This window comes from Mya arenaria, chromosome 4 (assembly GCF_026914265.1).
Source record: "Mya arenaria isolate MELC-2E11 chromosome 4, ASM2691426v1".
Classification (NCBI taxonomy): Eukaryota; Metazoa; Mollusca; class Bivalvia; order Myida; family Myidae; genus Mya; species Mya arenaria.
In genome coordinates this window covers 28,789,080-28,811,812 of record NC_069125.1, presented here as the reverse complement: position 1 = coordinate 28,811,812, position 22,733 = coordinate 28,789,080, and the positions used below count along the sequence as shown (strand labels likewise).

At 34.4% G+C, this 22,733-nt stretch overlaps 1 protein-coding gene across 2 annotated transcripts in view; it reads right to left on the bottom strand.

The window, feature by feature from the left end:
• LOC128229779 (xanthine dehydrogenase/oxidase-like) overlaps positions 1 to 9,063 on the bottom strand; it is an 81,565-nt gene extending 72,502 nt beyond the window's left edge. For both annotated transcript variants that reach the window (XM_052941601.1, XM_052941600.1), the window contains exons 1-12: positions 8,970 to 9,063; positions 7,458 to 7,594; positions 6,350 to 6,519; positions 5,639 to 5,799; positions 5,021 to 5,100; positions 4,786 to 4,868; positions 4,244 to 4,439; positions 3,938 to 4,017; positions 2,189 to 2,329; positions 1,576 to 1,678; positions 1,118 to 1,254; positions 192 to 299 (exon numbers count right to left, since the gene is read on the bottom strand). In XM_052941601.1, the coding sequence (XP_052797561.1) occupies positions 192 to 299; positions 1,118 to 1,254; positions 1,576 to 1,678; positions 2,189 to 2,329; positions 3,938 to 4,017; positions 4,244 to 4,439; positions 4,786 to 4,868; positions 5,021 to 5,100; positions 5,639 to 5,799; positions 6,350 to 6,519; positions 7,458 to 7,594; positions 8,970 to 9,025 (1,452 nt within the window). In that variant the 5' untranslated portion in view covers positions 9,026 to 9,063. The remainder of the gene's footprint in view (positions 1 to 191; positions 300 to 1,117; positions 1,255 to 1,575; positions 1,679 to 2,188; positions 2,330 to 3,937; positions 4,018 to 4,243; positions 4,440 to 4,785; positions 4,869 to 5,020; positions 5,101 to 5,638; positions 5,800 to 6,349; positions 6,520 to 7,457; positions 7,595 to 8,969) is intronic.
• Between the last annotated feature and the right edge of the window lie 13,670 nt (positions 9,064 to 22,733).

The window sequence follows — 22,733 nt, the reverse complement described above, 5'->3', positions numbered from 1 at the left end:
AACACACTTAGTTATTGGTCATATCATAAAATGAGATAAAACAAAATGAATCCTAAAAACTGTTTACAATTTTGTAGGTAAAACTGAGATAAATCTTTTAACAAACATCTTCAATCCCAGTTAAGCTCAGTTTATCCTGCATGAGTTTAACAATAAAAATAAATAACGATGGTGTTCAAATACATTCTTACAAACTGTGCTCCAATTCCCGAGTAGGCAATGACAGGCGTTTCTTTCAGGACAAAGCTTCCCTTGTCCATCCTCACTCGGAAACCACCAGTCACATAACAGTGGGCGTTCTGAAATATACATTTTGTCAAGTTTCCTAAATTAAGCTTGGAAATTAATTTATTAATTGAGAGGAACAATGAGGGAAATAATAGTTTAACTTAAAGCGATAAACTTAACTAAATTAAGATAAAACTAGATGTGTTTATATTTTACTGAAGAGAACTTTCAGCGCTTTGATTTTGTTTATAAGTTTTAATGAGAGTTCTCCCCCTTTGAAATAATTTGGCCATGGATGCTGGTGTTGAATGTTTTGAAACAAGTGTTTCTCAAGAAGTAATGTTCGTATTTAACAAAGGGTATGGCGCCACCGTTAGATATCCTAGAACAAAGTAATCAAAATCAGCAAAATATGTATTAATTCTATGCTCAAACACCGAGTGAACACCAAGCAATCTTCTCATGAGTCAAAAAAATGTTGCGGTTTACCGTTTGGGCTACATCTTGACAAGAATCAGTTAGGGTAGACAGGACTACGAGCGCGTAGTAGCTAGGGCCGATGACGGAGAGCATGATAACTCCTTTACCCCATATCCCCCTCTTCTGTTTTTATTTCAAAATTGTTTTTTTTTTGTATGACAAAAACTTCAACCTGTCAAAGTTTCATTACGCAACTGCTTATTTGCTTACAGTCAGCTACGTGCCTGTCACTATATGTAAGAACGTATTTTTCATTATTGGGGAAATGCGTTAAAGTTATTTATAGAACTTTAAGATTTTACTACCTAATTAATATAATTTTATAAAAGTTATAAAAATTACAGTCACAAAAAAAAGTTTTCTTTTAGGGGCCTGAGTTTACTTTAGGTATAACTACTAACGTACTGACCTGTACTCTCGGTGTGACCTTGTAGAATTTGATATGGTCAACATCATCCAGCTCGGTGTAGGAGAACATAAACACCAGTTTTCCAGTAAGGTCCGTGGAAAGAAAGTCACTAATTGATACGTCGTTTCCATCAAAATCTATGGGTTGGAATCAGAATATGAAACGCAAATGTGACATATAAAAACAATAGAGTTAATGCAACCTAAGTTTATTACTGTAGCCACATACCTTATTATGAACATGTGCGAAAAAGGCGTTCGGACTAAATTAAAAACTGCTCATGAAAAGAAAGGAATACCAAATAATAAACAAAAACATCAACGTGCATGGATGAAAAACTCAAAAAGGCTTCTAGATAAGATTTGTACTCAACCTGGCACAGCGGGATACGTTTAGTACACTTCCATTATAACACTCTACATCCAATACTTTGTGCGATAAAATATGCACAACCCTACCTGTCCAAATCCTGGCTCGAAGAACTTGCAGAAGAACCAGAATGTCACTAGGAAAGTCACGATGCACGTATTTTAGCATCAGATTTCCTGACCACGTGGCCCGCTAAAATATACGATAAAGAGTCTTTGTGAAAATTTTGTTTATTGTCGTCTATAAAGTACCAGCACAAAACTGTTTAAAACAAATACAACATTTGATCAATTGTTCGAAACTTTGTTCAATTTAACAACGTAAATATCGAAATTAAACGTGAACTAGCCGATGATAAGGTCATATATTTAAATAAAACAAGAATAGCTACTTAAGATCTTGTTGAATAAAAGCAGATCACAAGTTAATACATTGCAGAAAATTTAAAAGTTAACAACGATGACGTTAACAACGTATTTAACTTTAACAAAGTTCTAAACAATCGGCACAGTGTACGTATCAAATTCACTATTTTCACTTAAAACTAAATGTAGCGTATGCACGTTAAATATAACTATTCACTGAATAGCCCATGGTTACTGAAACATACTTATTCTTCGTCTTCTCCATTGGACGATCACAAGAACAATTAAATCGATAAATTGCTGCAACATTCTGCAAATTTAAATGATGAGTACATACATTTCTAACTGGAAGATTGGCAATGCGTTTTAGCAGGTTCGCACATTCCCCGAAGTAGGGAGCCTCCTGTGTCATCCTCGTGAATATATCCACCAGCATTGTGAGAGTCAGGCCACCCCCGAGGACAATGTCCGTGTCAAACTGTTGGAATAATGTTAAATCTGACAATTCATCGAAATAATATCATTTAGTTGATAGTGGATTTCAAACCTTTATAAAAATACAAATGAGCAGTTTCGTCATTTATTCCTGTGAGTAAAATTGCGCAGAGAGCAGCCTGCATTTGGATTCCAAACAGGACATGGGGTAGTAAACAAAGGCATATGCGTTATTTAGACAACAAATTTATCATTCCGAATCATATCAATTTAAAAAGCATTATTTTATTGGTAACTATATTCATTCTATACAGTTTTCATTTAAACAAATAGTTGCATTTTTATTTAATGTTAAAGTTTGTTCTAAACGGATATCAACATTGCTTCCGGCCTTCAAAACACGTATTATGAACAATATCAGTTTTAGAGAAATACGTGCCCTTTCAAATATATCGTTGCTAAAAGAGTAAACATAAGTGAGAATATAATGCTACCTGTGGATATTATTTGTAAAAAACACAGCTGAAATCATTGGTATGTGCTCAAGAAACAGTTGAAAGCATTGTTTATGTGATACAAAACAGATGTAATCATAGTAATAGTGATATAAAAAACACAGTTGGATCATCAAATGTGACATAAAATCATTTGGAATCATTGTATATATGCGATAAAGAACCAGTTTTGAATCATTTTCTATGTGGTATAGTAACAGTTGGAATCACTGTCTATGTGATATAGGAACAGTTGGAATCATTGTCTATATGATATAGTAACAGTTGGAATCATGGTATATGTGATATAGGAACAGTTGGAATCATTGTCTATGTGATATAGTAACAGTTGGAATCATTGTTTATGTGATATAGAAACAGTTGGAATCATTGTCTATGTGATATAGTAACAGTTGGAATCATAGTCTATGTGATATAGGAACAGTTGGAATCATGGTATATGTGATATAGGAACAGTTGGAATCATTGTCTATGTGATATAGGAACAGTTGGAATCATTGTCTATGTGATATAGGAACAGTTGGAATCATTGTCTATGTGATATAGGAACAGTTGGAATCATTGTCTATGTGATATAGGAACAGTTGGAATCATTGTCTATGTGATATAGGAACAGTTGGAATCATTGTCTATGTGATATAGGAACAGTTGGAATCATTGTCTATGTGATATAGGAACAGTTGGAATCATAGTCTATGTGGTATAGGAACAGTTGGAATCATGGTATATGTGATATAGGAACAGTTGGAATCATTGTCTTTGTGATATAGGAACAGTTGGATTCATGGAATATCTGATATAGGAACAGTTGGAATCATTGTCTATGTTATAAAGAAACAGTTGGAATCATTGTCTATGTTATATAGGAAGAGTTGGAATCATTGTCTATGTGATATAGTAATAGTTGGAATCATGGTATATGTGATATAGGAACAGTTGGAATCATTGTTTATGTGATATAGGAACAGTTGGAATCATTGTCTATGTGATATAGGAACAGTTGGAATCATTGTCTATGTGATATAGTAACAGTTGGAATCATTGTTTATGTGATATAGGAACAGTTGGAATCATAGTCTATGTGATATGGGAACAGTTGGAATCATTATATATGCATTATATACACTCGATCTTACCGAGATGTCGTACATTTCCCGAAAGGAAGTGAGGTCCATTATCACATCATAGTTGTCGGGGCTCTGGTCGCTGTACACACCTGATGAAAATATACAAAAATCCCCAAAAAATATCATTGTAATTAAAATTACCCATGCAACGATGCCAGGGTGGCTCATTTCAAATTCGCTTGATCTGACTTGGAAGTTGAATATACTGCAATAAAAACCTTTCGAAGGAAGTACTTTAAATCTTCCCGAACATTTTAGTACATTTTATTTTACATGGTTAATATAAGAAATTATTATTATTATTATTATGCATACCATGCGCAGTATTCCCGAGCAGAAACCGTATCTTTTTTCCTTTGTTGGCATTCAGAATATCCGTAATCTGCTGTTCGGTGTTTGGTCGGAACCATTGACTGTCAGCGAACACCAGGTGTGTCAATGGTTCGCTCACACTCGAACAACGACCGCTGCAGGATTTGCCGGACTTTTTGCATACCTTTGTCTTAAAGTCCTGCAAGATTTAAAGCCTTGAATTAAATCGATTTCGTGTAACAATATATTGAAAACTAGCATCAATTTACGAGGATATGAAACTTAAAGTCAACATGAAACATTCAAGTATAAGTAAACGGTAATTTATTAAGCATTCATTTTGGACAATTCGTTATTCGGATCGAAAACAATGTTCATTTATTTATATAAGATACTAGCAATCAAAGAATCATCATGAGCATTTTAGAATAACAACCTCGGATTTTAAAAACATTTGTCCAAAACCTTTTCTTTGTTAACGAGAAGTTAAGAACATTCACAAGAAAATAACATTCTACAAGACCTCGTATTGGTATTCAACTTGCCTCAATATCACCAACTGTAGAAGAACTGCATTTACTCCTCCCTTTGGCCATGTTCTTGAAGGCAGCTAGAATAGGTCTGTACCCTTGAAAAAGTAAATAACATTATTCATTATGTTTTATTCCATTACGTTCTTTATGACTATTTTTCGTGTTTCTCTCTCTTTTCTTTTCAAGCATTAAAATTCAGAATATTGCAGCGCCAAAAGATTCGGAAGATTGGATTTTATAATATTACCTGTGCATCGACAGATGACTCCGTCAAAGGAATCCTCGACCTGCTTCTTTGTTAGAGTATCACCGTAGAACTCAGTCAGTCTGCAATGCCAATAACTTCAAAACATTCAACGTATTAGGTTCATTTTTTGTACGGTATATTAAAATATGATGGGAATGGTACAGATCAATATCAACGTGTCAGAGACGACAAACTGGATATATTATTCATCTGTATTGTTATGGAAGAGACACTCGTATTATTGATTCCACTGCAAAATCAAACATGACAGGGAGACAACAACTCCAAAGCAATGATTATCAGAGGTATCATCATCCTGATTGCCAGTATTAGTATATTAGTTTTCGTAAAGTTATTTCCTTGCTAGCTTTTCATGAACATGTAGGCACGTTAGACGGCGAGGGAAACACTCGAATTATCATGCCGCTAATATCTAGAAATAGTTTCATACCATTTAAGATAGAACATTTGGCGATCATGTTCATTGCCTAGCAAGGCGAACATGAAGCCACGCTGGGAGCCGTTATTGTAGGCTTTCTGTGTGTGTATTGGATAGAGGTTTTATTTCAGGTTAAAATATTTTGGCAATACCATTGATACTCAATCATTTGTACGTACGCGAACATGTTCATGACCTGCCCAGGCGTACAATAGCCACACTGGGAGCCGTTATAGTTGGCTATCTGGGTTTGAATGGGATGGAGGCCCTTCTTCAGATTGCCAATATAGTCCACTGTTCGTATCTCCCAGCCATCGCACGAGTAGAGGGGTACCAGACACTAAACGATCAACACACAAACATATACTGTAAAACTGCGAACATTTTGAACAAATCGAAATTGGCGGATTGGTCGAGGTCGTGGCTATGTCCCAACTTTTATCATTCCTATGTTCATATTAAATATATTGACAGTAATTGCTGCTCAATATTTCCGCTAGGCCGATTTTTTCCTTTTTTTCAATCGAATTGCTATATCATTGACTCCATGCATTGTATTTGACCACTATTCATACCATGCAATCCTATATCGTTCTCAGATCCAATTAAAACCAATATCGAATACAACCCCTTGATTAGATTTACATAATGTTTTGTGATAACATAAGTAAAGGAACATGTATTTATTTCGTAAAATATATATTTAAATAAGCATGACGCTAATGTGAGCCTCGCCCCACCATACATATTTCAGAGTTTGTTTATCGGAGGTGGATAAAGTAATCAATTGGACCTTGTGCTATTATTTATAGAAAAATATAATTGCATAATTGAATAGTTGGATAACAAGCAGCGTCGTAATAACTACAAACGTCACACAAAAGTTGTACCGAGTTGACGGCGTAGCTTAGACTGTTCTCGCTGAGTGGTTCAAACAGTTTGGCCTCGACCAAGCAGGTCCCACAACCGCCCTGGTAACACATGTGTTTCGTTCCGACAGAGATCCTCTGGTCGCGGAGGAAACCGTTCAGGGCAGAGCTGGGTCCGTACTCGTTACCGACTTCGTTGAGGTAAGAAAACGAATATAAAATTGAGAACATTGCATAATTCTTTAATGTACAAAAATCATATCATCGAGTGTACATTTGTGCATGAGTAAATAATGCACTACCGCTTCATTTCAACAACAATTTTCGGAAAAAAATCGAAATTTACATAGTGATGATACATAGCATTTGCAATATAAACAGCTTGTATTAATCAGCTCGAAATTATTACATTGTTCAACTATATTAATACCGTGTGACGCTATTGTTCATCATGTTTGTTTTTGTTACTTTGAAAAAATATATACAGTAATTTGTTCAAGTATGGCAACGTCTATTCATTGACATTGCATGTTTCTAATCTGTATAATGTAACATGTTAAATTCACGTTAATAAAATGTAATTAGATTATATGACGTATGTAACTTATGGGTATACGATCAATAAAATTTGCAATTTTTGCTTCAAAAATCTTAATTATAAGGGAGTTAACTCTTGTACCTCTAATACCTTTCATACCTTTCCGGTAATTCTACGCTTGATTACCTGTCCATGGCGCTCACATTCATTGTTAAAATTTAAGTCGCGGGGACGGTCGTCTAATATTTTTACCCTCCCTCCCGCCCTTCATGTACTGTATTAATTTTGTAATTTATATTTTATTTGTAATTACATGTATTGTGTTTGTTCATATTTCCCCGATTAAAGGGTGATTTGGCTGCTATTGTTCTGTATCATATGTGTGAAATAATTATGCAGCCTTTTTTCGGCCAAATAAAATATGTTTTCATATCATGTGTTTTAAATATTCCCGACATAATTTAACTGTTCCGTCCTGTTTTGTTTCTTTTATGAATGTTGGTTTTGTTGTAGCGGACCATCTCCAAACAACTTACTTAAATGCACTAAAGACTGAATATTTACAAGGAATGACAATTACGAAAAAGATACCTGTGTACTGCTTCCCGTTCACAGTGAGGGTGATGGTTGACTTCAGAGGTTCGACCGCACGGAACTTGAAGAAGTGTCCGCAGCTTACACATGTCGCCGCCTGAACACCGTTCGCACAGCTAGATACTGGTACGTGGCTATTTGGCATAAATTATGAAATATTTTAAAACACGTAAGGGAAATTCTAACCATTTTTACCTGTTTCATTATTTCTTTCGGTGTTTTCGTTAACCTTAATATTTAATGATTTGGATGTGTATGTTTCTATTCTCGCACCCGGGCATTCGGCGAGTGATCAGATCACATTGTTAGTCATATTAGGTTTTAGAAGCATAATGCACAGACAGAATGTAACCCTTTTTAGGGCTACCCTTGATCTGTAACATGCACCAGTGTTAAGCACTGCCACACGGGACCCCCATTTTTGTTTTAGTGGTGCGGCGGGGAATCGAACCTGTTACCCATGGATTAACAGTTAAATGTGTTACAACTAGACCACGTATCCGCCACAAAACTATTAAATGAAATGAACTGCTTAAATGCTATTGAACACTATCTAAAGGAATTTCCCGATCTTCAAATGGCCATCTATAATCAATCCGAGTATGTATATGCCTGTTTTGGTTCAAGTTCGTTTTGTTTAAGACAAGTGGATACCTATTGGATAACAGGCTTCATTCAGCCAATCGCTCTCCCAAGCAAATAATCTTTCAAATATAAGCCGTGTTTATAACTATACATTGCACATATCTTTACATTTTTCTCGAGACTTATTTTGTTAACCGACATCTGAATGCATTATTGATCTATATTTATGACCTGCATGTATGTTGAGGGAATACAATTGAAATCATAAAACTCTTAATCATGACTTAAATGTACTGCAATCAGGTGAAGGTTATACTTGTTATGACCGATTTATACCATTTTATCAGCTTCAAATGTAGCATATGTGTGAAACGTACACTGACCCTTTGGGAAGTAATGCCATTTTATCTACGTGGTATCGTTTATTATACCGGTCATGTAGATAAATACGGTAAAGCTGTTGCACATGTAATTAATAATCATTAGTTATTAGTATTGTATTCACTGTATGGCATGTGTATATTTACGAAATTAACAATATAACATTTTCTCCTAAAAATGAAATATTGTAAAAATGATATCCCATTTGTTTCATATTTATATTTCACTCAAATAATAATGTTATAATCTAGTTATTTATGTGTGTGTTGGCAATGTTCTAATTTAATATGCTTATATAACTTTTACTTTACTTGATTTAACCCCTAATATTTCCCTAAAAAGAACGTGGTTTATAAAGCAATAATTGCAATGTTTTTCACATTTTTTATTACCCATAATCCTTCAAACTATCAAGTGTTATAAACAATGAATATATAACGTTTAGTCGCTACCAGCCTATTTTTATGATCAATTACATTATATTCGCGCCTTTAAGATGTACGAATCGAAAATTAAGATATGTAATTAAAGTAAAGTTCCTACCTAGTTCCACAAACAGGACAATTGACAGTCGTCGATGTCTGTCCAGTACTCGCCATTGTTTTTCTGCACACAATATGTTTTAGTTTCGGTTTACAGGTCACGTTTAATATCTAGTACACTGTACTATTTTTAGGTCACATGAACGGTCATGTGACATGAAGGTTACACTACGCTAATTTTAAATAACTGCTTTTGTCGTATAGCTAGCAAGTCATTTGTAAGGTATTTTAAGTACTATGTTTATCACATTTTGTAGCATTAAAATGAAAGTGTGAGATAAGACAATTGTTTTGTCATTTTCCTATTTAATAGTTATTTCTGAGTCGTTCCCCAGTTATATAATGAGCAGTTTTTTTTCGTTTGAATTAGTAAGAATTACTTTATTTTTATTTTTGTAGTTGTGGACAAATCTATTTAAAAAAAAAACTTAAAAGTGGACTTAAATAATTTTCACTTATTCACTTTGGTGATGCTGACTTGTTTTTATTTTGTTTGGTTAATTGTGAGGGTTAAATAAAAGTCGGATGAGTTGTTTAAACATCCGAATTTGCAGGGGAAGGTTCTTTGTTTACTGTTTATTATAACATAAAGATATGTCAACACGATTGGACCAAACAAAGAGACAAACAACATCCACAATGTAAATATTTACGTACTGGTCTGGGTCTGTACGCATTGCATACAGAATGGCAACATATTCTTGCAAATAAAGTTATGTTTTGAGGTGTCACAGTGACAGCGTTTTATTTATTGTTCATATCTATGAACATATTGCATTACACTCCGACATCTGCTTTCATGCCTATGGATTTAGAGGGAAATTGTTTGTTTTAGTGTAAGATCGCAATACTATTTCACCGAGTGAGCAATAAAACTATAATTAATGAGTGGCGTAGTTGTATTGGGTGTTCAAAAGGTGAACTATATCACGATCTTACACTGAAACACACTATGTTTCTTTTCAAAGGATATGAAATGACATTTAATTGTAGTTTTTCAAAGAGAACGGCAGATTTGTATGCAAATGTACCACATTTCGGTAGTGACGTTGTTGAAATTGTGTGCCAACCCTGTGCGCACTGACTTTGGATATGGAAGTGCGATCGGGCTCAAATTTAAAACAAATAACTGTTAAACCTGCTCAACTGTTACTTCACTGTTTCAAATAGAGAAATATCATTTTATCTCACTGACAAATCACTATAAATCACAGGAAAGCATATGATGAATATTAGTTTTCATATCAGATTCAGCGCTATCATTTGTCAAATTTATTTTGTCAGCGAATATTAGGGAACAATCTAAACTGTCTCCCCATTTTGCTTTAATTGAAGGATGTTTTGACTGAATAGTTTCCCTATTCGTGTAATGCATTAATGACAGTTTAAAATATGGCAATGTCAGCGAATAAATCACTTTAAGAAGAATGCGTTTACAATTATTCCAGCCTGTGCCAAACTCATTTATCATATTCTTATTAGCCGGCAACATTTTAAATATTGAGGGGAAATAACGAATATGAATGAGTAAAAATGACTGCCATTATCTATAACTTTCGGATCGTGAAGCCTGACCTATATTCCATTCATCATCGGTATGATGGAGCTTAGAGGAATGGGTTACGTGCTATGGAACTTTCAGTTAAACATGGTTTGGCAACATTTGGGACTGAAATGAGCAATAGGTTTAGAAAAAGCATTTGGTTTAAGGTAAGAGAACAACATCCGCACGTTTTCAATATGTGCTCCTAGTTAAACTTATATGCGATACGTTAGAAAACTGAAGGAATCATTCAGTATGAGTTTATATATGAGTTGATATAATGCTCCTGTATCATCTGATATGTGACTGCATATATCTACATAGCGTTGCTAACAATAGCATTTCTAAATATCTTTATCACATATGCAAGGACATGTTTATCGATTAATCCCAGCAAGATTAAGGTTATAAAATGTTCTTCAAATATACAGACACACATCTAAGTACATTTTATTTGTACTATCAGTTACTCTTTTTGTCTAACTTGGCGGCGACGGGGCACAGGTTATTACTTGAACCACTTAATACATATCACATGAGCGTCAAGTAGAGGATTACCGAGCCAGGGTGGTGATTTAGGCATCTTGGGGCCCAGGAACCGTATTCTTAAAGCATCTTAGTGAATAATTTCAAGCTGATGAAACTTTATGAATTTTTTCAACGTTTATTTTATATCCAATCGATATTTATATTCATAATTTAGATTTGCAACTGTTTAAACTTGAATGGTATACAAAGAATGTCAGATTTCCTTAAATCAGCTTAGAAAATGGCAGTATTTTAAAAACATGTTTGACATATGAACGTGTCAAAATTGATGTTTAAACTTAGCATAAAAGGAATTTTAACATTATAATCACATAATCTTTGCATGACCATGAATGTTACTATCAGTGTATCACCAGTTCAAACAATTTGCCCTGTTGGCAATAAATTCACATTATTTTGCATGAATGTAGGAAGGCGAAAGGATCGTTTATCGGATGGGTGAGTGTTTTGAATTAGCGGGAAAGTTTAGACGTATAAGCGTAACGTTAAGTTCAACAATACAATAATTAAATATGTCGCCTTCTTGGAACTCCTTCCAATTGGAATAGAAAATGATTAAACACTTATTGACGCGGCGTCAGTAAGGACTAGATTTCAATGATGTTCTATTGAGGGTCCTGTGATCAAAATTGACCAGCAATCATTATTATTGTAAAATAAAACTTTAAAATGTGCATGATATTAAAAGTAAAACCTTAATGAACAAACAATTGTATGAGCTGATTAAGGAAAAAAGAAACGTCAAGATAAAAAAAAACGTATGTCATAAACCGTTATTACAACCTTTGGACGCATTGAATAGGTATATAATAATGCCCCAAACTCGTAGCTTACGTTTGTTTATTAGTTAGTATATAACTCTTAGGACCCAATTTATGAAAGCTCAGAAAAAAAGAGCTTATAATTGGGTTGACTTGAAAAGTCAATGACAATTCATAACATATACCAATGTCAATGTATCAATGATATAATGTAGGAACTGTACCTAACCGAACTAAAGTACTATATATATATATAATATGATTGTGACTGGTCGCATACATATGTACATGACAAGTGATCAATGAATATTGCACTTGACACATGAAAATCAGCCGTGTATAAAAGGCTAAAAGTTATGTGATGGATTTGAATGCTCAAATAGAAATTATCACAGGACAGCAGAAGTGGAGCTATAGTGTGATTAATATGGAGGTTTATAGCATTGGAAAGTAATTTACAACAGTCTGATATTTTTATTATGGTAAACATGAAATTCTCCTGCAGATGATATGAAACTCGTTAATTCTTTGCCTTTGGTTAAGCTTAGCCAAAGCATAGTTATCGATTGGTCATTTTTTATTCAAAAATAATTATTAACTAATCAAATAATTAAATTCTGAAAAATAGGCTCAAGATAACCTGTGTATAACGTCCCCAAGTTTTATTCAATTCGCTGCTGGCAAACAAGGCTATTTTTATTTATTACAAGGGGGTCCAAAGGACGGCTTTATCCCCCGCCACTGATTTTTAGAAAATCTTGTTTTTCTCTGAACCTGACTGGTACGTTAAATCTGACCAAAAATTGTACACCACCACTGGTCAAGAGTGACAAAATGGGAAACACAAGTTGTTTGATCGGTAACCTAAAAATGCTTGGATATATGAACATGTTATAAAATGATATTTGTTAAAGTTTTTCAGTATTATTAAGTATATATATATATATATATATATATATATATATATATATATATATATATATATATATATATATATATATATATATATATATATATATATATATATATATTGTGGTGACGGCATAACAATGTTTTACTGCTTTTGAAGAGAAAACACATTTTATAAATATATTATCACATTTGTGTCCATTGTATATTAAAATATTTAAGTTGTTGCACATAATGATATTGCTTGGCAGGGTGTGCAAAGTATCAATATGTGCAAATTGTCACACTTTAAAATAACAAACACCTAAAATTGTGAACTCTGACCTTTAAATGTCTCGTGACCTTGACCTTTGAGGTATGGACTTAGGTCAAGTTCACTGCACATTGTCTCAATGAGGACAAGATTTGTACCAAGCTATAATTTAATCTATCAATGCATAAGTAAGTTAAAGCATGGATCCGAGCATGTGTTCGTTGACGTTTAAATGCCTCGTGTGACCTTGCCTTTGAGGACCAAGGTCAAGGTGATTGCACATTGTCTCAATGAGGACAACATTTACACCAAGCAATATAGTAATTCATCAATGCATAAGTAATTTAAAGCGCATGAGCATGTGTTCTCTGACCTTTAAATGTCTCGTGTGATCTTGGCCTATGCGGTATGGACACGAGGGTCAAGGTCACAGAACATCGTCTTAATGAGGACAACATTTGTACCAAGTAACCATCAATGCATAAGTAAATTATAGCCCGGATACGAAATTTTACGGAAAGATAGACTGACGGATGGACGAAGTGCATTCTTATAATACTCTCCCACACACAGATAATAACAGAAAATATACAAGACTTGTCCTGTGACACAAAATAAACAAACGTATCATTTTATATCAAGTGGGCTTAGATTTAGAAATATCATATTAAAGGTACTTTTAATAGATCAGTATTTACTAAAGAACTATTTTCTTCATCAAAAACCACACGTATTTGTATGCCAGCAAATTGTTACAGATTAATAAATTACAATACATTGTTTACATTTGTACCATTTTATTCAATTCCGGCTTGTTTCCTAATCCTGTCAATTTCAGCGACCAACGTGAAATGCACGGAGTGTCGCTTCGAAGAAACATGGAGAGCTTGTCCTATGTGTTTATCACCAAATCCGTCTTTTCTACAACCGGCAGATGAAGTGAGTCAAGTGACTGAAGAACCATTGGCCGGTATACCATACGATGGAGAGCTTGAGTTAGCCAGTGATATAGTCGCCGAGAACGGTGAGAACAATTAACTTACTATATGACGAAAATGAATAAAATCTTATTAAATAAGGTTATTTTTTGCAATGCCTCAAATTGATAAGCGAGCGGAATGTGAAATAGAAACAGAGTGCGCTTATTACCGGGCTCATAATTGTGCAATAAATCATTACATTCTATGTGTGAATTTTACTACAGAAGAATGTGCGGATGTTTCCCAGAATACAGAATAACATTATATTGCATTACATTTGATTTTTCTGTTTTCACAATTGTTAAGTGGATATTGTCATGAAAATGTGCAAATATTCCTTGTAGGTTAATTTTCTGTGTTTTATCTAAAAAAAAGTCCTACTTATAATGTGGTTCAGCGACGAGAACGTCAGCATATGAGAGGGAAATTGTGTTTGACTGTTTTACATTTCAGCAGATATTAATCTAACTTACACGCACCATTAGCTTTTTTTTCGCAGGATTCTGTTAAGGAAAATCAAGATTTCCAAAAGAAATTTGGCAGAATTCTTAATGAAAAAGGTTACTCTGGTCTGGTAAAGGAATTTCAACAAGAAATGAGTAGCTGGTCAACTGTTCCATTGAATGTAGCGGTAATAGGAGAGTCGGGGACCGGAAAATCTTCATTTATCAATGCGATTCGGGGAATAAGGCACAGCAAACAAAAAGGCGCGGCAAAGGTCGGAGTTACTGAGACAACAACAACGATTAAGTCATATCCCCATCCTACCAACAAAAACTTGGTTTTTTATGATGTCCCGGGCGTTGGCACTCCAAATTTTCCACAAAATGAATACTTGCGGGTCATTGATTATCAAAAATACGACTTTTTCATTCTCGTTACTGCAACAAGATTTAGGGAGAACGATATCTGGCTCGGAAAAGAAGTTAACAAAATTTCCAAACAATATTATTTTGTCCGCACAAAGATCGACACAGATGTTTTGAACGAAGCAAGGGCAAATGGCAGTACGAAGAAGACCACGTTGGCAAAAATTCGACGGTATTGTTTGGAAGAGCTTCGAAAAGGAAAATGTAAAGAGCCTAAAGTGTTTTTGGTCAACAATTACGAAACAAATGACTATGACTTCAATGCACTGATAAATACACTTCTTGAAGAAGTACATACTTTGAAGCAAGAGGCAATGATTCTGTCGTTGTCGAACACTGCAGGAGCAGTCCGAGAAGCCAAAATAAAGGTACTGAAAAAGCGAATATACAAAATTGCAATGATTTCTGCTTTAGGGTCGGTGGTGCCAATCCCCGGAACAGGTATTGCTGTAGACCTGATTTTGCTCAAATGCGAGCTAAGTTTCTTTAAAGAACAGCTTGGCATTGATGATATTGCACTCGCAATTTTAGCAGAAGAAATGGATATTGCATTGCAAGATTTGATAGAGAATCTTAATCTGACATCAGCTATTCTCGGTAGATCTGCGACAGCGCTTGTAAACTATTTGGCTGCAACTTTTATAGTACAGGGCGTTAGTTCTGCTGGGATTGTTGCACTTCCTTTTGTTGGCAACTTTATTTCTGCTGCTACTGCATATCCATTGTGCGTTTATAACCTAAGGAGGCTGTTAAAACTGTGTATTGAAGAGGCGGAAGAGGTGCATGAATACTATAAAAGATGGGTCGAATCGAGGACACAACTATAGTAAGGAAAACAATTAAAAAATAGTTTAATTTATCTATTTGTCTAGATGCCCATATTCACAAATTGTCAAATGCTCGTATTGAAGGTATTCGATTCTAATCACTATCGGATGCACTTTATATTTGGGATTTGAAAGAGTACACCAGTCCTCGGTTCATCGTTACGAATGGTCTAAAGTCATAGTTTAGACTCAATAATACAATGAAAACTACAGGAACAAGCCCAGTAGTCGATATATTAAGCACAAACCCTGTTTAGAGAAACAAAAACATAAATTACAAACACCATCATTAAAACTGCAGATCACATGTTCTTTACAAATCATGGAACATGTTTCAGTCTGAGTCTAGAATTCAGATTTGAGACAGTTCATCAACATGAGCCTTAGTTTCTACCAAGGTAATGGACGGGAAAGGGACTAATCTTTAAACTTTTGGTTGTCTCGACTATTAAACTAAAATAATTGTCCGTCGTCAGAAGTGGGTTCTCCGGAATTGTAAACAGCTGAATAAAATATTCAGATCTTTTAGGAAGAGATGTCTCTCTGTGGCTTTTTTGTTTTACTTTAAATAACTATATTCGTAGCTTACGTTGTCCTGGAAACGAAAGAGAATGACACAAAAATAAAATCGTAACACGCACGTCATATCGTAAATTTGCACTGATGAGCATAAAGCGAAACCGGTTAGCAAATTAAATGGGAAAAAAACACGTTATGTCGTTAAAGTTTTATTTATAAAAAATCTTCAACCGGCACACCTTCACCTTTCGAGATAAATAAATATGTTTTGATATATATAGTAATCCAAACAGGGCTCATTTTATCCGTTAATTTTTTAATTTAAAGTAAGGTGAGCAGGCGTGTGTATTATTATGTTTAACTGTAAGATTAGTAACACAATATTTTATTTTTCCAGGAGCGATTTTGGTCATGCTTACTGCAGTGAGCTCATTGTACGGTGGATGTGTTACACCGACGTTAGTTTCCTCAATGAGGACCAAAAGCGATGCTCGTCAAAACAGAAACTACGTTTTCATGCCATGGATGGATATTGTATTCCACTGATTTTCCTTCATGAAACTATGTTTTACATAAAACTATTATTTACTTAGACAGGCAAATATGTTGAAATATGCATTTTGTGTAATACAGAAGAATTATAGAAAAGTATGTTTGCATATTGTGCGTTGTAAATGACTGTGTTTTATGCTTGTTTTGCTCTTCGTTTTGATTTTGTTCCATTTCAGTAGCCGACCTTAATGAAAACCTCGACTAGAAACCCTTTAATTTTAATGAGTTTTCCTATGTTGTTAAACACAGGACTACAAATATGTTGAGGGTTTCAAGGTAAGGGTTCGTATCCATCCAAAAGTACAATTTTCCTCCTATTTTTTTCTGATTATTAAATTACCATAAATTACATTAATATTTTCATTACAAATCAATTTATTACTTATTAACAAAAAAATAGCTTCTTTTCTTTACTTGCGTGACCGGCTGAAATAGCTGATTAAGAGTTTCAAACATTTTTTTCTTTAGAAGAGACGGTAAAACATTTATATTTTTTGGTATAATTCTCCTAAAAGGCATAAGTTAATTATTTATAAAAAACAGGTCATAAGTATTTATACAACTTTTTTTATTTCGCTTTAAAGCATCGTGTTTCATTAAAAAGTGGCAAAAACAATATGTTAAATTATGATATCATCAAGCTATTTCAGTACAGTTGGATTAAAATATTTATTGATGATGTGATTTCTGTAGGCAAATATATTAAAATATTGAAAACTAGATGAAATAAAGGGTTTTTGTTTTTTCTCGGGTGATATCAATTTGATCAAAATATCGAAGTAGGTTAAATCAATATTTAAAAACAATGACGAAAATTGTTTTAAATTTTTTATTAGCAAATGATTTTAAATAAGAAATTATCAACCTGATCTTAGTTTGAAATGATGCCCATAAGGGTTTTACTACCTTAGACAACATTGCATATATGTTTTGCATCATAGATCAATTGCATAATTCAAACAAGAGGCCCACGAAGGTCTATGCTCTGCTGGCATGACTGTTTGGGTATTTTGTTATTCTAAAGTAAACCCACATTCAATGGAAAACAAACAGTAAAACATTTGGGAAATAAATGCTACAATAATACTCTTCTCTGAGTTCAAAGTTGTCTTAGAGTATACTTTTGCTAGACTAGAGCATTTCAAGGGCCGAAGTGTAGTAATACATGTGCGGATCTTGCTGGTTTAAGAAAGGAACCGAGCTCTTATGGATATCAAACTACTGTATGAGTTTGGTCGAAATACAATAAAACTGAAGACTTTATCGCGTGCACTAGTAATTGTTTACATTGTGACACACAGACGTATGCCTTTGGACAGTAGAGCTTAACATAAATTCAAGATTCCAGATCGATTGCACAACATTCGTGGCGGGAGGGGTGGGGGTGGGGGTAGGATATATGCGTAAACATTAATTTGACAACGAATGTTTTGCAGGAAATGAGTTGTGTTTCCTATTTTTATAGTTAAAAATCAATTGGCTTGAAAAAACTTCTTTCGCTTTGCATATTAGCTTCTTTTATTGTGTGTGTGTGCGTGCGTGCGCGTGCGTCTGTGCGTGCGTGTGCTTAACCATACTGATAGAGAAACGCAAAGATATCTTATACTGTTTAAAGATGAACATGTAGGTACTCTATGTGGAAAGTAATTGAGAAAAAAAGGTATTTATTATGGATTAAACTTACTGTTTATATACATGTATAATACGCAAGGGGTAATGACGCCATTGACTACCTCAACATTGCCCTTTGAATGGCTAAACGAAATGCAAATTTACTAAGAGTAAAGGACGTTCCGATTGTCGAATTTTTATCTTTAAAAACGTATTCTGTCGATAATCTTTCTTCAACGATAAAAACTGAGATAAAAAAGTGTATGACTGTTATCAATCGCGATGAATAATTATCCACAATGTGAATATAATGATCGGTCGCATTGTTTCGTGATTTTCATGATGCATAAACTCAGGACGGCACGTCTACAAATTTCACATGAAGTGCTTTCTTTTAATGATATTGTGAATACACTTTTTTCCAGAAAGGGTTCACCAAACATATCAAACCAGCATACTGTGTACATGATATGTGCTTATCCCTGTTGGTCACATTGTAATACTGACTATTTGTTTGGTATATCAATTAGTTTAACATTCGATATTGCATGAAGCTGAGGTGGGCACAATGCAACCATTAAGTAGTTACACAATATAAATATAGGTTATCTGCCTACAGAAGATAAACAGAAAGGTAGCAAAGTCAAGAAAAGCATTTGAAACTTGATCCGTATAACTATATAAAGGGTACATTTCACAATTATACCGAGACATTCAAAAGTGTTACATTACTGAATGGTTTACATGTTTTGCGCTTCAGTAGGTAATCATGTGATAAAAATAATATACATTCAAAAGTATAAAAAAACCAAGCGATTTACACTTTCATTGAGAACATGCATGATACATACAATGTATTCTTCCTGAAACATATTGTTCGCAAATTCATCATGAGTTTAGCAAATATTAATTGAATATATGTAGCAGACATTATATAAGCCACAAAGAACACTATTAGTCTTGTGACGGAAATCCATTTGCAGGGCCCTTGAATTATCAATCGAAACACTATTGGCATGCAAAAGGAATATGAAATATATTCGGTATGACCTTTAGGAAAAACTACCGTTATTGCAACAGGATGTACCGTACTCTAGAATGTAGTAAGTTTAAATTTCGCTCTGAGCTCTAAGACAGATAACATTTATTTCAAGTATTCAAAACTATTGCTCGGCACAGGGCTGCACCCTATATCTGCCAAATGAATCGTTTAGACAACCAACAGTGAACACAAACTATTACTAAATAGCTATATTTGGCTACGGGGCTTTGCACTCTAGATTAACTCTGCTGTTTCTTAAACGACAACATAATACTCCGAAAGGCAATCGTGACTTGAGATTCGTCATTAATTCTCTTCGGCCGGGACGAATGTTTATGATGCGTTATATGATTGTCCAGTCATGATTAAATGTCTAGTTATCAACAAAAGAAGATCACGTTTGTACGAAACAGGTGAACCTCTAATTGAAATGAAAAGCCAAACAGTCGCCTTTTTGCGAACTCTTGAATATATTGGCAAAAATGTGAATTACACTCCATACTTTATTTAATTGAAAAAATAAATGTTTAATATGACCTGAATTACAATAACAACAACAACAACATTTAATGTATTCAGGCAATTCTGAATATAGCATAAACAACAATTTAAGAGCAAACAGGTTTCAAATAACGATCTACTGTTAAAACGAGCGAGAAGCATAAAAGTATTAAAAAGATGTCAACAATTATGAATAAAAGTTAAATAGTAGTTGTCAAATGTTTTGCCTGCGCGGCCATCTGATTTTGCTTTATTGTGTGTTTATCTCAATCGCGCTACACAGTACAACGCATTTTCACACATTTAAACATTTCTTTCATGGTACAAACTTCATGTACCTTAGACTTACAACTAGTGCAATTTGCAAACATGTTTTCCTTAACTTAATATGCACCACCGATGTAACAATCGGAACACCTCGGCCATTATCGTACATATATGACCTATGAATATATACTGGTCTTTAAAATTAGTCCATCGTGGCTGCGCCCATATTGAAAACATAAAGAAGAGAAATACTGACACTATACCGATCCTAATAGTTCACTTTTCTATTATGTTTTTCAAGTATTGAACGATTTAAACATTGTTAAAGTTTTTTAATTGGTCTACTTAATTACAATTGAGTTAATCAAAGGTGGCTACATAATATTTTCGTCTATCTTGAGGTGTATCCTGAAACTTGCCGGAGATGACCGAGTTGTTACTATTGCCTCTGTGAGCGAGTCTATTTAACGCCATCCAGAGAATACCATATGATTCAGCCTGGTATACGGTAAATTGAATTCTGCTTCTCAGATGTTGCTGTTCATGGATAAAGCTTGTGCTGTGGTCTAAAAACAAAGACTTGGATGAAAAAAGGAATATTTCTTCTCTGATGAATGCAGTAATATCAGTAATGCCTTTGACTGTTGTTCATATAAAACTATAGTTTAAGGGTTTAAATTTATCAATTACGAGCTCTAGATATTATTTCATGTTCATTTGCAATTTTTGCTTCAAAAAGCTTTATTATAAGGGATTTAACTCTTGTACCTCTAGTACCTTTTATTATTTTTTGGTTATTCTACGCTTGATAACCTTTATTTGGCACTCACATTCATTGTTAGAATTTAAGTCGCGGGAACGGTCGTCTAATATTTTACCCTTCCTCCCGCCCTTTATGTACTGTACTAATATTGTAGGTTATATAATTTATTTGTAATTACATGTATTGTGTTTTATTCTTTATGCAGACGATCGCAAATGTAGAAGGTTTTGCTGCGTCTTCTTTTACATGAATAATGGTATATTGTGTGACAGACCGGACGGATAAGCGTGTCAGACGAAAGGGAGACAAAATTGGTCAGATTTATTTCATGTAATGAGCAATTTTGGTCACCAAGAAAAAACATTATTTCATTTCCCCATCATCTTGTCAATAATGACTTGTGCCTGTAAACGGATTTCCGTCACAAGAATAATTAGTCTCTTTGTGGCTCATATAATGTCTGCTACATAAAAGCGTTCACTCATATAAAAGAAAGTATTTTAAAGGAGCGTGTATGTATACTAAGTTACCCGATGTACAAATGAACTTGTCATTTCACCGTGTCATTGGAAGTCCGCCTGGTTAGCTCAACCGGTAAAGCGTTGGACCGTGAATCGGACAACTCGGATTCGATTCCCGGGTGGACCAGGTCACTTCTGTTGTGATTGGTTATGAAATCCTTTCTACGACCATTCGCACTGTACTACTGCCCCTGATATGTACAGAAGTTGTCAGTTCCTTGCAGAGGTGAAGGCACTGGTTAACCGCCAGATAGTCTGCCCAGGATAGGTGTGCGGTGGTTGAACTGTCACTCTGGGACCCTTCAATGTGCTCACGCCGGTACCCGGAGTATAAACTATTAACACCGTGTCATTAGAAATAATGTTAATATATAATGTCTGGTGACCCCGTATAATGTTGGTATCATATTAAAAAGGCATTGCTTGCTGAAAACCACTAGCGGACAAAAGGAGTTGATTGGGCCTAAAATTATAAAATTTGACATTTAATGTCAATAGTAGAGTTAAAATATAAATATACACCGAAATGCAGATTACAAAAAGAAAATCCCTCTGTCTCTCCAATCAACTTTAAACCATATATTTACAGTTTTGGCGTATGTACGCACGTCTTCAATTCCTCACCTCCCCGCATTCTCTTACTCTAAACCAGACCCCCAATATGAAAAAATGAACGAATTATAGACATAGGCGCAGCTTGTATTTTTGTTCTTTATTTCAACTGAATGACCTATTTTGAAATGGTTCAAGGCCAATATTTATGCGAAAAGCTACAGAAACAAGCTTTGAAGCAAAATGTTTAAACATAAACCCGGTTTAATGGTATTGGGTAAACGCCAAAGACATATAACATAAAATCAAAACAAGAAATATGGAAGAACAGCACAAAACCCCACAAGCAGCACAGGTACCGCCTTGGAACGGAACGGTCAGTAAAATGTAAATTTACTGGAGGTTTAAACCAGTTTAAGTGCACAAACTACACTCTTATCCCAACAATCTTAAATAAAGATAAAACGCAAAAGGTAAATCTTATCAAAGTATGCGTTAACTTGAGGAAACTTAACAATAAAACAAATAATAATAAACTTATAGTTAAACCCCAAGAACTTCTATGATTAGAGATCCCAACTCTATCTGCAGACGGAGGAATACAATTCAGAGCACCTAATGCAAAAAAAATTCAAAGATACGATGCAGTCATTGTTTGAACATCACACACAGTCTGCCTTATAAAATAAAAGGTTTAAAACTGTGTGATCATAGAGTTTCATAATAAAAAAAACATCATTGTACTA